This window comes from Vipera ursinii (genome assembly GCF_947247035.1).
Source record: "Vipera ursinii genome assembly, chromosome: 2".
Classification (NCBI taxonomy): Eukaryota; Metazoa; Chordata; class Lepidosauria; order Squamata; family Viperidae; genus Vipera; species Vipera ursinii.
Window position 1 is genome coordinate 152,432,828 of NC_139513.1, and position 15,461 is coordinate 152,448,288.

Consider the following 15,461-nt stretch of genomic DNA (forward strand, 5'->3'; position numbering starts at 1 on the left):
GTTTTTTCCCGCGTAGAACTAAAGGTGTAGGGGCGACGTTTCGACGGAATCCCATCCGTCATCATCAGGCTGGTGGCTTCTGCTTTTTTCTTCTGGGAGAAGCATGTGGCTGTTTGTTCCTCTTTTTTAAACTGCCAGAGGGGGTGTGTTCTGTGGGTGGAGGTGTGCTCTGATTGGGTGGGGGAGTAAGTGTTTTCTGATTGGGTGGGAGTGTGTTTTGAATGGTGGGTGTGTTCTGATTGGGTGGGGGTGTGCTTTGAGTGGATGGGCTGGTCTCAGCTGCCAGCCTTAGACCTGAGCTGGTGAGTTGTGCTGCTTTTGTTTGGCTTCGTGTTTGTGGTGGTGCCATGTTTTTATAGTGGGTGTCAGTTTGCTTATTGTGTGGTTTGGAGGGGTTTAAAGTGGCTGATGTTGCAGCTGTAGTTAGGTTTCTGTTTTGTGGTTGTGCCTCGTTATCATTGTGGGTTCGGATTTGCTTTTTGAATGGTTGTGAGGTGGTGATGTCATGTGGTGTTATCATGAGTTTGGGTCTATCCTTGGTGGTTGGGACTCGTCTGTCAATCAAGGCGGGTTTCCAAATGGTTGGTAGGCGAGAGGTATCATCTCGTTTGTTTATGCTGTGGGGGCGTTTTTCTATCTCAATGGCTTCTCTGATTATTCTGTTGTTAAAATGTTCAATTTTGGCGATAGTTTTGGTTTTTTTAAAAAATCAATTTCATGTCCCGTGGCTTCAAAGTGTTGGACCAGGGATGAAGTTTGTTCTCCTTTTCTGAGCGAGTTTTTGTGCTCTTCAATGCGTGCACTTATTCTTCTGTTGGTCTGTCCGATGTATGTGGTGGGGCAGGTGGTGCATGGGATTTCGTATACTCCTTGGTTTTCTAAACCAATTATGTCCTTGGGGTTTCTTAGGATGGTGGATATTTTTCTGTCTGTGTAGAATGCTGTTTTGATGTTGTGTTTTTGGAGGACCTTGCTGATTCTGTCTGTGGTCCCTTTTAAGTATGGGAGGAGGGCTTTGCCATTTTCTTGTTCTCTGTCTTGGGTTTTTGTGGGTGTCTCTCTTCGGATTAAGTTGGTAATCATGTTTCTTTGGAATCCATTGGCTGTTAGTACATTAGTGAGAGTGTGTAGTTCGGTTTTTTGGTGTTGTTCGTCAGCTAGGTGTTTTGTTCTGGAGATGAGTGTCTTGGCTACGGAGTTGATCTGTGCTGGGTGGTGGTGTGAGAGTACGTTCAGATAGCGGTTTGTGTGTGTTTTTTATGGTAGATAGTGTGTCCTAGGGAGCCGTTGGATTTCTTGTAGACTAAGACATCAAGGAAGGGAAGTTGATTGTTAGCTTCTGTTTCCATGGTGAATTGTATTTTGGGGTGTAGGCTATTGAGGTGTGTGAGGAAATCATCCAGTTTTTCTTTGCCGTGTGGCCAGATTACGAAGGTGTCATCTATGTATCTGAGCCAGAGTTTGGGTTTGTGGTTGGATTTTTCTAGAGCGAGGGTTTCAAAGTGTTCCATGTAGAGGTTTGCGATGACAGGTGAAAGGGGTGATCCCATGGGTGCTCCTTCCATTTGTTTGTATCTTTGTCCATTGTAGATGAAGTATGTGTTAGATAGGCAGTGGTTGGTCAGATCTAGGATGTGTTTTGGGGGTTTAGCTATCCTAAATAAATACAACCCCCCAAAAAATTAAGAATATTTGGAGAAAGAATTTTTCCAATTCCACTACTTTCATTATTATTTATCATTTGTCCTTCTTTGTATGTTCATTTGTTTTAAGGAAAAGAAAAGCTGAGGCTGACACCAAAAATTAGCTCCAGCAAAGTTTCCTCTGAAACCAGCCCTCTGTTGCAGAGATTAGGAGCTGCTGAAAAGCCAAGTTGCCCATGTCTTTCTCTCTCTCTTTCTCTCTCCATAAGCAATAACAAAAAAAGGAATCTCTGTGCCTCTTTCATTGAGACAGAACAGCCTCCTGTTTGACCTCTGCACAAAGAAGAGCTGTACTTGAGGCCAAAGGAACAGGATTTTCTCTCTCTCTCTTGGAAGCGAGGAAGGCCAAGCCGGTATCAAATGGCTGGCATCATGAATTTCAAGGTCATTTCAAGCTTTAAGAAGTGGAGAGGCTAGTTACCTTAATGACTCTTCAGTTGTCCACTGCCAAGAGAGACAAGGGGCTGGCAGAGTTTGAAAGAGGAATGAATAAACCTTGGTTTTTTCATGTCACAGCCCTTATTATCCTGCTTTGATTCAGCGGGGGGGGGGGGGAAGGTCCTGTAATTGTCTCTCAAGGAACTGTGAGACTCGCAGACAGCTTATAAACCTTGTACTATACCCAATGACATTTGGGAGATAAATCAATTCTTATTTTTCCGATGTTGTGGTATGGGGGAGTGCAGAAGCAGTCTTAGAAGGCTATTAATACCACATTTTTTAAAAAATTCCTAATTTAATTAACTGTAAGAGATTCTAAAAATGAAAGGTGGTGAATATTCTCCATTAGGAATTTCTAGCATCTTGCAAGACAGAGGTATAGCTTTTAAAATTCCTTTGCAAGAGCAGATATTATCTTTTAACTATGTAGCAGTAATATTTGTGTCATTAATATTGAGACTGACTCTAAACGTTTCCAGCATTGTGCTTCATGAGAGTTGCTGCATAAGTAGTTGGCTGCTTCTACATGTTTCAAAATTCAGTTCTGGTTCAAATACGCAAATTCATTATTAGACATTCTGCATTTGGAAAAATAAAATTAAAATAAAATAAAATAACAAACTCAGCAGCAGTACAGTATGCAGTTTACACGCACTCCTATGTCTTACGAAATATTGAAATCCTGGAGAGCCATAATAAAGTGCTCCATGAACTGATTAGATAAAACTCAACAGCTGATAGAACAGTAAATATGATGGCATCAGTTTCAATCATCAATCGGGCTGGAGAAATCTGGAACCAGTTCACCCATAACTAGAGCAAAACAAGAATTATATTGCTGCTTCACAAAATGTCAGGAGAACCTCCAATGAAGAGGAATTTCAATTTTCCTACTGAAGGATGAGATTAACACCTTAAAAAAAGGAGCATCCCACTTAGGCATTATTTCTGTTTAAAAATAAAATCCCTTCCTTCCTTCTCAATAGTCTAAAGATGATGTGGGCAGGGAGGAAAATTCAAAGAGCCCACAGTCTCATTCAAATTTAGTCATCCTTAAGCCTACCGGTACTTGGAATCATGTGCACACAGTTCAATGCTAGATTGTGGCCAGGAGTATTTAAGTATCAGGTGCACCAAAAAATGCTTAGGAACAAAATACATTTGTGCCAATCCCAGTGGCAGATTAGAGATCAGTGGGATCAGTGTGAAACACAAAAGATGAAGCACAGAGAAAAAATGACTATTCTGTATCATCCATCTTATTATATGTACCAGACTATCGTAATAGTAAATAGTGTAAATAGTATACTCCAAGGAAAATACCCATCTTTCTGTTATATTGGCTCACAGTCACTCACACCCTAGTCCAGCGGTGGCGAACCTATGGCACGCGTGCCAGAGGCGGCACACAGAGCCCTCTCTGTTGGCACATGCGCTGCTGCCAGCAGCAGGTCTATCAGGCCGCCACCACCGCCCGGAGCAGGAGCCCTGCCCAGCACAAAGGAGGCGAAGTGGCCGACTAGCTAGCTCAAGTAGAGCAGAGGTCATCAACCATTGTCGATTGGCGGACTGGAAGAAAAGGGAGGGGGAAGCATTTTACATGTGTGCGTGTGTGGATGGGGCCGTGAGCATGCAGGTGCTGCAAATGGGACAGGGCTAATGCCTGCATGATACTCACTAGTCCTGCCTCATTCTTGCATGGTGTAGTGCCTTATATCTGTACCCCGCAGTGCTGCCGTGGCCGTATTTGTGCCTTGTAGCACGGTGGCCCATTTTTGTGCCCCTGGTTTTTGTGTGCCAGAGGCGGCACTCAGAGGTGCCTCCCTGCCCCCCCCCCCCCCGCCCCGACGGCACCACAATGCTGATGCACCCCGGGCACTTTGCAATAAATAAGTGGGTCTTGGGTTGCGGTTTGGGCACTCGGTCTCTAAAAGGTTTGCCATCACTGCCCTAGTCACTTCCAGAGTGGACTATTATAATGTGCTCTACCTGGAGTTGCCCTTGAACAGTATTTGGAAACTGCAGCTGGTGTAGAACATGGACCAGTTGCTGGCATGCTGTGGCCCGGTACTGGTCCATGGACCGGGGATTGGGGACCCCTGATCTATGCAGTCCCAACAGGAATTACAGGTAGTCCTCGACTTATGATCACAATTGAGCCCCAAATTTTGTTGCTAAGCAAGACAGTTGTTAAGTGAGCTTTGCGCCATTTTACGTCCTTTCTTGCCATTCATTGTTAAATGTGGTTGTTAAGTGAATCTGGCTTCCCCTTGACTTTGCTCGTCAGAAGGTGGTGACATGGCCCTGGGAAACTGCAACATGCCAATTGCCAAGTGTCCAAATTTTGATCGTGTGACCATGGGGATACTACAATAGCTGTAAATGTGAAAAGCAGTCATAAGTCCCTTTTTTCCGTGCTGTGGTAACTTTGAACGGTCAGTAAATCAATGGTCGTTAAGTCGAGTACTACCTGTACAGGTAGTACTCGACCTACGACAGTTCCATTTAGTGACCATTCAAAGTTACAATTGCACTGAAAAAAAGGACTTGTGATCTTTTCTCAGACTTATGACCCTTGCAGCGTCCCCATGGTGACGTGATCAAAATTCAGATGCTTGGCAACTGATTCATATTTATGACGGTTGCAGTGTTGTGGGATCACACAGTCCCCTTTTGTGACCTTCTGACAAGCAAAGTCAATGGGGAAGCCAGATTCATTTATCAACTGTGTTACTAATTTTAACAACTGCAGTGGTTTACTTAACAGCTGTGGCAACAGTGGTTGTCAATGGGGCAATTGACACTTTACAATTGTCTCACTTAGCAACAAAAAGTTTGGGCTCAATTGAGGTCATATGTTGAGGACTACCTGTATTGCTGGGGGTACATACATAACTATAAGGTTTCTAAACAAGCCTTAAAAATTATGTATGTGTGTATGTATGTATGTATGTATGTGTGTAAACACTCAAGAAATACATACATACATACATACATACATACATATGCATGCATTACATGGAAAGATTTTTGGAACACGTCTAGATTTTAAACTACAATTTAAAGGATTTGACCCCAGTATCAGTTCCATAAAGCGATTTTTACAAGCACGTGAAAGTCAAACAGAATAAGTGCTGTTTAACTACAGCCTACAGATGAAAAGATGAAAGATAACAAACTATGCTCAGTACGCTTGCAGAGATAAGTGTTTTGACATAAAATATTTAAAGTAAACCAAACTCAAAAGCAAAGTCCTGCTGCTCAAATATGGATATATTCTCCAGGCACCGGAGAGCAGAAGAGAATCCATTACTCAACAAACAGAACTGGTAGGTTCATGGAATCGTACCAAAAACAGGCATGGAACTTTTTTTTTCTTTTCTCCAAAATTACTGGAAATAAGGCTAGAGTGAATTCGATCAGCTCAATGTACTAAGGAGACTAATACAGGTAGTTCTCAACTTACGACCACAACTGAGCCCCAAATTTATGTTGCTAAGGGAGAAAGTTGTTAAGTGAGCTTTGCCCCATTTTACGACTTTTCTCCCCGCATTCATTAAGTGAATCACTGCAGTTCTTAAATTAGTCGGGCGGCGGTTCAGTGAAATCTGGCTTCCCCACTGACTTTGCTTATCGGAAGGTCACAAAAAGAGGCCACAGGACTCTGGGTCACTGTGACAGTCATAAAGGTGAGTCAGTTTGTGATATATATGTAAACAGTTCAACAATAATTCATCGACAAGGTATAAACTAAAGAAGCCGTCTGACAGGAAAACACGCGGGAACTTTGACAGCTGTCAAAGTTCCCCGCACAGCGCAGGCGCCACCACTGACAGCTCGCGGCTGTCAAACTCCGGACCATGAGGAAGCCTGAGCTGTCAAAGCGTCCACCGCACAGCGCAGGCGCAACCACTGACAGCTCGCGGCTGTCAAAACACCAACCATGCGGAAGCCGGAGCTGTCAACAGAAGACGGTGCGGATTGGTCCCTGTGTGACACGGCGCCAAATTAAACACATCTGATTGGTTCTCGCTACCAGCTGCCAGCTATAAAAGCCGGACAAGTTATTCTGTGTTTGCCTTGCTCTTAATAAACCTGTTGTTAACTAGCCTGTCGTCCCGAGTGGTCCTTAGGCTACTTCACTGGCGACGAAGGTGGGATAGCTCCGGAGCTGAAGTCACGGCCGAGGAAGAGAGTTCCCGGCAAGAGCTGTCACGGAAGTTTTAACTTCCATCGGAGCAACCCAGGACCGGACGACATGGCAAACTTCGGCCGTGTGAGGGAATTCGATACCCGCCATCCCGAGAGATGGCAATCACACCTTGGCCAGGTCGAGGGATTCCTCCTCGTCAGTAAAATCACTGACGACAGAGCAAAGGCCGCCGCTCTGCTGTACATCAGCGGACCTCCAGTGTACGATGCAGCCGTCGGCTTGTTCAGCCCGGTGCCCATCACAGAAGTCTCCTACGCGGACCTGGTGGACCAGCTGAACAAGTACTACATGCCGGCTCGTTCAGAACTGTACTGGCGGGTGCAATTCGCCCAACAGAAACAACGGCCGGACGAGCCCGCTAACGAGTTCATCGCCGGGGTCAGACACGCCGCACGGAACTGCTGTTTCCCCGACCTGGAAGACCGCATCAGAGACCAGGTGGTGATCGGTCTGAGGGACGAGAGGCTACAGAAGAAACTAACATCCAAACCTGACATGAGCCTGGCAGAGCTGACCAGAGAGATCATGGCTTACGAGCACAGCCACAAGAAGAAGCCGGCAAACACGACCCCAGAGAGCCCCGCGACCGTCTATCAAGAAAGCGCAACCTTCAGCGACAGCGGAGAGTCGGTGGATTTCACCGATGGAGAAGCCCTGCAGCGCAGAATGGAGCGCCGGCAGCCGAGGAGAGGCGACAAGTCGGACCGCCGTAGGTCCAGGAACCCCCCTCCGCCGCCACCGCGTTACGAGCAACGAGCCGCCTGTGCCAGCTGCGGGGGCAATCATGCCCGAGGAAGCTGCCGTTTTAGAAACGCAAAATGCCACAATTGCGGGAAGACTGGCCACATCAAGCCGGTGTGCCGCAGCAAGGGCCGGGACAACATCAATGATGTGGAGGCAAACTCCCCAGGTAGGCCGGCTGCCCAGGCCAGCAGAAAAACCCCACCAGGGCCCCTGGTAGAGACAATTGACAGGGTAAACAGCATAAGCTCCAAGGTTAAGATTTGGGTCAAAATTCAGGGGGTGCCCTGCCATATGGAAGTGGACTCAGGGTCAGCAGTCTCCTTAATTTCGCTAACAACATACCAGGAGATCTGTCAGCAAGGCCAAGAACAATTTCCCCTAAGACAAACCCAGGTTCACCTAGCTGATTTCCAGAAAACCCCCATTCCTCTGGAAGGGAGAGCTAAGGTCGTAGTGCAGTATAAGGGGTTCCAGGGTCCCTTAGAGGTTTTAGTTACGCCAGGGAACCGTACCAACTTGATAGGGCTAAACTGGTTCGGCCCACTAGGAATCGCCTTAACGGGGGTAAATACCATTCAAGCACCCAGCCTGGAAGCCGTTTGCGACAAGTATGCCGACGTCTTCGATGGCACTTTAGGAAAGTATACCGGTCCCCCCATTTCCTTGCAGCTAAATCCAGCAATCCAACCAATTAAAATAAGAGCTAGGAGGGTACCCTTTGCCCTTAAAGAAAAAATTGAAAACGAACTTGATCGCCTCATAGGACTAGGGGTGCTGGAGCCAACAGAGGGGGGAACATGGGAGACCCCTATTGTCACCCCAATTAAACCTAATGGTGACGTGAGAGTGTGCGCAGACTATAAGGCGACACTCAACTTAGCCCTCAGCCCCCATGCTTACCCGGTGCCAGCGGTAAGGGACGTATTTGCTTCCATCCGCTCTGGCGCCATTTTCGCCAAACTTGATCTCACGCAGGCGTATTTGCAACTGCCTGTCACTGACGACACCGCGGAAGCTCAGACTATTGTCACCCACCGCGGTGCCTTTAAAGTAAAGAGGCTCCAATTCGGCATATCGGCAGCCCCGGGTATCTTTCAGGGTATCATGGAGAAGACCCTGAAGGGAATACCCGGGGTCTGCCCCTATTTCGACGATGTTCTCATCGCCGGGGAAAACGAAGCTAGCTTAGCTGACAGGCTGTCAGCTGTGCTGAGCCGGCTCAGAAAAGCCGGCCTCAAACTTAAGCGTGAAAAGTGCTCTATTGGAGTCACATCTACAGAATTCCTAGGGTACAAAATTGACAGCCAGGGCATCCACCCCACCACAGATAAACTAAAGGCTATTCAAACCGCACCCAGCCCTAGGAATAAGCAAGAGCTTCAATCCTTTTTAGGATTATTAAACTTTTACCATGCCTTCATCCCCCATAAAGCAACTATTGCGGAGCCTCTGCATAGGCTCCTGGACAAGGGCACAGCTTGGTCCTGGACCAAGGAACATGAAAATAGTTTCCAATCGTTAAAAAAGATTATCTGTCACAGCTCAACTATCACCCTTTTCAGAGAAGACACCCCTATAGGCATCGCTTGTGATGCCTCTCCCTATGGAATCGGGGCTGTGTTAAGTCACCTATTCAAGGACGGTACACAAAGACCCATAGCCTTCTATTCACGCACTCTGACCAAAGCTGAAAGAAACTACGCACAAATAGACAGGGAAGCCCTAGCGATAGTAGCAGGGGTCAAAAAATTTCACGACTATTTGTATGGAAGACCATTTACTATATTTACGGATCACAAGCCCCTGCTAGGCATATTCACTTGGAATAAAACTACTCCACAAATTCTCTCTCCGAGAATATTACGATGGTCAACATTCTTAGCAGCCTATTCCTATCAACTAATACATAAACCAGGTAAAGAATTAGGACACGCTGACTGCCTCAGCAGACTACCCATGAAAAACATAGACTCAGACCCAGCCCCTGCCGGTCAGATTTTAGCAATATCCCAACTTCCAGAATGCCCCTTGACTGCAAACATTATAGCCAGTAATTCAGCTAAAGATAAAGTACTCACCAGAGTCCTCAAATGGGCCACAACAGGGTGGCCAGCTCAAAACCCACAAACCCAATTCCAACCATATTTTAACAGAAAAAACGAGATCTCAACACATAGAGGATGCCTACTGTGGGGAAATAGGGTCATCATACCAGAGAAAAACATAGACCAAACATTACACATTTTACATGAAGGACACCCAGGCATTGTAAAGATGAAGGCGATGGCTAGAAGTTATGTGTGGTGGCCAGGCATAGATAAACAAATAGAAAAGTATGTGGGTGGGTGTTATACCTGTCAAGCGACCAGGAACGAGCCACCCCAAGCGCCAATCCACAAATGGGAAACTACAAGGAACCCTTGGTCACGTATACATATAGATTTTGCAGGACCTATCCAGGGCCAAAGTTTCTAAATTGTAGTGGACAGCCATTCTAAATGGCTGGAAGTCACTCCCCTTAGAAAAACAACGTCCGAAGCCACTATTCAAGCCTTACGAAAAATATTCGCTACACACGGCCTTCCAGACACCATAGTTTCAGACAACGGACCTCAATTCACCTCTCGTGAATTTCAGATGTTCGCTATGAAGAATTGTATTAGGCTGGTCACGTCGGCGCCGTTCCACCCATCGTCGAACGGGATGGCTGAGATTATGGTACGGTCCACAAAAGAAGCTTTAAAAAAATTCGTTAAAGGGAATTGGCAGAGGCGTCACAGCCAGTTCCTCTTGTCACAACACACAACTCCATGCACGACAACGGGCAAATCACCAGCTGAATTAAGATGGGGGAGGCGGCTAATAACAAGACTCGACAGATTGCACCCTGACACATATCCTGAAGAAAAAGAGCACCCCCACCCCACCCGCACACTCAACCCTGGTCAATTGATATGGGCACGGTCATACACAGATAAAAACAAGTGGGTCCAAGGGACAGTAATAAAACAAACGGGACCCATCTCATACCTTATAGCCACGCAAGCACATGGCAACATACGCCGCCATATTGACCAGCTCAGACCCAGACAACCACCACACAATTCTGAGCAACCAGACAATGCCGAGATACAACCCCCACCGGAAATGCTGCCTATTCCAAACCAGGAAGAGGAACAGCAAAACGAACAACCAGAACCAGACCAGCCTCCACCCCTTCGCCGCTCAAACAGGAATCGAAGACCACCCACCTACCTAAAAGACTATCAGTGGGCAGGTTCAAACGTCCAAGAGGGAAGAAACGCGCCAGGGGAGGGGTAAGGGGTGTGATATATATGTAAACAGTTCAACAATAATTCATCGACAAGGTATAAACTAAAGAAGCCGTCTGACAGGAAAACACGCGGGAACTTTGACAGCTGTCAAAGTTCCCCGCACAGCGCAGGCGCCACCACTGACAGCTCGTGGCTGTCAAACTCCGGACCATGAGGAAGCCTGAGCTGTCAAAGCGTCCACCGCACAGCGCAGGCGCAACCACTGACAGCTCGCGGCTGTCAAAACACCAACCATGCGGAAGCCGGAGCTGTCAACAGAAGACGGTGCGGATTGGTCCCTGTGTGACACGGCGCCAAATTAAACACATCTGATTGGTTCTCGCTACCAGCTGCCGGCTATAAAAGCCGGACAAGTTATTCTGTGTTTGCCTTGCTCTTAATAAACCTGTTGTTAACTAGCCTGTCGTCCCGAGTGGTCCTTAGGCTACTTCACAGTTGTTACGCATTCAAATGTAAATCACGTGACCAGGGAGATGCTGCAACGGTCGTAAGTGTGAAAAATGAACATGAGTCACTTTTTTCCAGTGCCGTTGTAACTTCGGTCACTAAACGAACTGTTGTAAGTCGAGGGCTAGCTGTAACCATTGACTTTTTCTAGTCTGCCCTGAGCTGTCTATGCCTTTGATTTATAATATGCCCTCTAGCTTTTTGAAAAGTTATCATGTATACACAGTATAGTCCTTCCGTGTCAAAGTACAGTTCAGTCCTTCCCCTCTGAGATGGCCATGAAGGCACTAGTAGCGCCTATTTCCTTTTAGTTTATTAGACTTATATACCGCCCTTCTCCCGTAGGACTCAGGGCGGTTCACAAGGTTTTTTAAAAGAAACGATACTACAATTACAAAAGTTAAAACAATTAAATGATTATATTAAACCTTGAATATAAAAAAAACCTAGCAGCCCGACTGATTCTGGCTGGTCTTGAAAACCTAAGCAGAGCTGGTCTTCAATCATCCTTAGATGGGAGACCACCAGGAAATCCTGGGACTAGTTCGGGAAGACAAAATAGTCCCAGAAGGTGGCAATGAAACACTGTTTGCCGAGCAAACTATGAATTCTTCATCATATATGAACGTGGGGGAGCTTTGGATGCATCAAGGAATATTTGGAATATATTGAGGGATTCAAGTTACTTTACAAGTAGACATGGCTGGTTCTGGTTTCCTTCTCTGGGCTTCAACAGAAGAAACCTGGCTGGGGGTGGGGTGGGGAGGGAGGCCTGGGGAACCGGACTTGCCAGTGCTTGTAGTGACAATGCTAAACTATTGCGCTGTTGCTTAAATAGGTCCCAGCTGAATGCGCCTGTCCTGTTCCTGCTCAACCCAAATCTTTTGTCACAATGCAAGCGGCCGACCCCTTTGTTGTGTTTTGTTAAAAAAACTAAACGTATGGACAGAGTTTAAAAATGCAGGCTGGTCTTTGCGAGGTAGTGAGATGACCGATATTTAAGACAAAGAGTTGAAAGATTAAAGGAAACGACTTCTTACTGAGAAGTTTCACAAAGCAACGAGACCGGACTGGAGCCTGAAGAGATTTAATAACTTCTTTCATTTGTAGGAATGAAGCTCATCACAACCACCCTTTGCTAAGAGTCCAAGGAGGAGGCTGCATCCCCTTCCCCCCACCACCACCTTGACAGCCAGCTTAAACCATTAAAAAAGGTTTTCTATAGGCAGAGTTCAGCCAGGACAGATCACAGATCAGTAAAAAAAGGAGCTTGGGAAAGTTGGACTTCAGGAGCTCTAGTATGGGAAAATGCTGCCTGATACATCTCTGGATTGTTCATTAAAGCTTCCTAGCTGGCTTTACACATTGCACAAACTACAGGTTTTCTTTGCAGTTTAGTGCGATGATGTGCAAATGGGAACAAGGAATAAGCCACTGTTTCTTTTAGGGCAGTAAATTACTATTTGTTACCGGTTTATTTATTGCAACTGTGGCTTACTGTGAAGTATGAAACGCGAAGAGGTGGTTTAATTTGTGGTTTCATGAATTATTTCTGCTTTTTCTGCCACATCGGGGGGCTTTAACTAATCCCCAGAAGTGCAAGGCAAAAGGAGGTAAAAGTTAGAAAAAGTTTCTTTCTTTGATATTCCTTATCTGTAGTTTGAGAGGTTCATTCTTGCCTGTGGCATTGTTCTTGTTTCCTTTCAACCAGAGGAGAGAAATGATTATTCTGTCTAATTAGGCTTGGCTCATGGGATGCCGGGCGAGGCTCTTTCTGGTTTTTAAATGGGAGCAGTAAAAATAATACCTGCAAGTACCAAGCCGTCACTGTAATTTACGATACTATATCCAAGTTTTGTGAAATATTAACATCAGCATGATCCAGTTACCTGATAACAGAGGCTAAACCTAAAGGCTTTGAGCATATAATGGTTTCCTCACATCACCACTCTTAACTTTGGGAAAGACAAGAGTCTAAGGCAGGGGTGTCAAACTCAATTTCATTGAGGGCCGCATCAGGGGGCATGGTGGATATGGCCTGGGTGGGTGTGGCCTACTGGGTGGGCGTGGCTAGAGTGCGTATGGCCTACTGGGTGGGCGTGGCCAGCTCTACATCGTTCGCATCAAGGGTGCCTATTGGGGCCTGGGCAGGAGTGGGACAGATCTGAGGGTCTCTGGCAGAAGGAGGGTCTCTGGGCCAGGGCCAAGGCAGTGGGGGCCATTCCCTCACTGTTTCCAGGATGGCTTCACGGGCCGCATGAAACCACTTCGCGGGCCGGATCTGGCCCCCGGGCCTTGTGTTTGACATGTCTGGTCTAAGGTAACCAGCTTGGGCACAATGGATAAAAAACAATCCCTTCCACTTTGATTCGAAGATGATCAGAACATCTCAGTGAAAACCTTCAGGTATTTTCTTCCTGTTAGTCCCATACAGATGCCACTTAACGTGAAATGATAAGTCATCTAGACGCACTTCCTTGGCTAACCCAGCATCTCCATCTCATTCCTATTAGGTAACCATTTAGAATATTTTATATTTTAGGAACTGAAGCCCACCCATCCGGATGGCATCCAGCTTAGAGAAGACTGCACTAAGAGATCCAAGACAATCTTGAAGCCATCCAGCTACCTTTGTTCAGGCAAAATTCCAGGCTCCCAATTTCTGACAAAAATAGAAATACCACGCTACCTGTTTTGTGAATTGAAATTCTACAGCGGGGTTTAGAGACAGAATTTGTATGTAACCGGTTTCAGAATTTCCAAAGCTGAAAGTCTTGCTTTGGAAAAATGTGCTTTTTAAAAACAATCTCTTCCCACCCATTACTCCCCCCCCCCCCGGAGACAACGGTATCAAACTTTCATCTTGAACCTACTTAATTGGGTAAGTCTCATCTTTCCTCCTCTGCTTCTCGTGTTGAGGGATAGCCTCCCAGCCGAAAGTCAGACTCCAATCAAAGTTTCCCCGACTATGCTGTTTCCCGTATTGGATGGGCTTGGAAAATTCAAAGGTGTTCAGATCAATGGTGGTGATATCAGGGCTCACGACAGCTGTGGGCTCTTCAGCAATGCGTGATAGGAGAGGCTCTAACCATCCATGGAAACATTCACCTGAGGAAAGAGAAACAGGAACTGCTACACCACTTGATGTCAATGCCACAAAAAATACATACATTTTAAAAATGCCCATTTCCAAATGTTGTTGCTGTAGGTGGGAGATGACCAGGGGGAACCCGAGGGCGGGGTCAAATGCGTCATTGGTTTGAAGTTGCTGAGACTCCACAAGAGACCTAAGTCCAGCCCTCCTTGAATTACATTTACTTTTATCTAGGTCTAATTTAGCTTGACCATTAGTAGATCAGATTCTTGTGCACAGATAGTGTGTAATAAACCTGAAGCGCTTTGAACTAAACTTCTGTTCCTGGTTACTTGCGCCTGATGGATACTGCACTCACTTTCCGGTTTTTCAGCGATACCTGATGCTCAGGAACTGCTACTCTGCAAATATTTGTCTCATAATGTTCACTTCAACCATGAAGAGTCATACGGACCCCCCCCCCCCAATTTTCTTTTAAAAACCTCACTATTTATAGCCTTAGCATTTGCAGGACAAGAGACATCTGATCTTTTCTGCGCTCAGAATCCATCCAGGACCAGATCTGACTAGTATTTGGATTATAAACAGTTTGGGAATTACCTGGGCCATAGGTTAGACCAGGGGTAGGCAACCTTGGCTCTTTTATGACTTGTGGACTTCAACTCCCAGAATTCCTGAGCCAGCCTGGCTCAGCTTGGAAACCTCTCCCTTTCCCCTCAGCACGGCTGGCTCAGGAATTCTGGGAGCTGAAGTCCACAAGTCATAAAAGAGCCAAGGTTGCCTACCCCTGACAAATAAATAATGCCTTTCCAGAAAAAGACAATGGCATAACACTTTCATATTGCTGCCAAGAAAACTTGCATTAATGTGTCCAGATGTCAATTTCAATGCATAGAATTATAGAATCATAGAGCTGGGAGGGACCTTGGAAATCTTCTAGGGCAGGGGTGTTAAACTCAATTTCATTGAGGGCCACATCAGCATTGTGGTTGCCCTCAGGGGGCCGGGTGGGTATGGCCAGGGTGGGCGTGGCCTACTGGGTGGGCGCAGCTGGAGTGCGTATGGCCTACTGGGTGGGCATGGCCAGCTCTACATCATTGGCATCAAGGGTGCCTATGGGGGCCTGGGCAGGAGTGGGACAGATCTGGGGGTCTCTGGCAGGAGGAGGGTCTCTGGGCCAGGGCCAAGGCAGCAGGGACCGTTCCCTCACTGTTTCCAGGATGGCTTTGGGGGCCACATGAAACCACTTCACGGGCCGGATCTGGCCCCCGGGCCTTGTGTTTGACATGTCTGTTCTAGGGCAAGAGTCCTTATACTATCCTGGACAAATGGTTGTCTAACCTTCAGCGACGGAGCACCAATGACTCCAGGAAGCAAGCTGTTCCATTGATCTCACTGTTCTCACTGCCAGAAAATTCCTCCTCATTTACAGGTTGGGTCTCCCTCTGATGAGCTTCCATCCATTGCATCTTGTCCTGCCCTCA

The 15,461-nt window shown here is 46.5% G+C and overlaps 2 protein-coding genes across 2 annotated transcripts in view; both read right to left on the bottom strand.

The window, feature by feature from the left end:
* LOC310634265 (aquaporin-5-like) overlaps positions 1-15,461 on the bottom strand; it is a 381,927-nt gene that overhangs the window by 97,301 nt on the left and 269,165 nt on the right. The gene's annotated exons all lie outside the window — the stretch shown is intronic.
* GALNT6 (polypeptide N-acetylgalactosaminyltransferase 6) overlaps positions 1-15,461 on the bottom strand; it is a 75,234-nt gene that overhangs the window by 15,123 nt on the left and 44,650 nt on the right. The window contains exon 5 of the mRNA XM_083352480.1: positions 13,757-13,991. Coding sequence (XP_083208606.1) covers positions 13,757-13,991 — 235 coding nt within the window. The remainder of the gene's footprint in view (positions 1-13,756; positions 13,992-15,461) is intronic.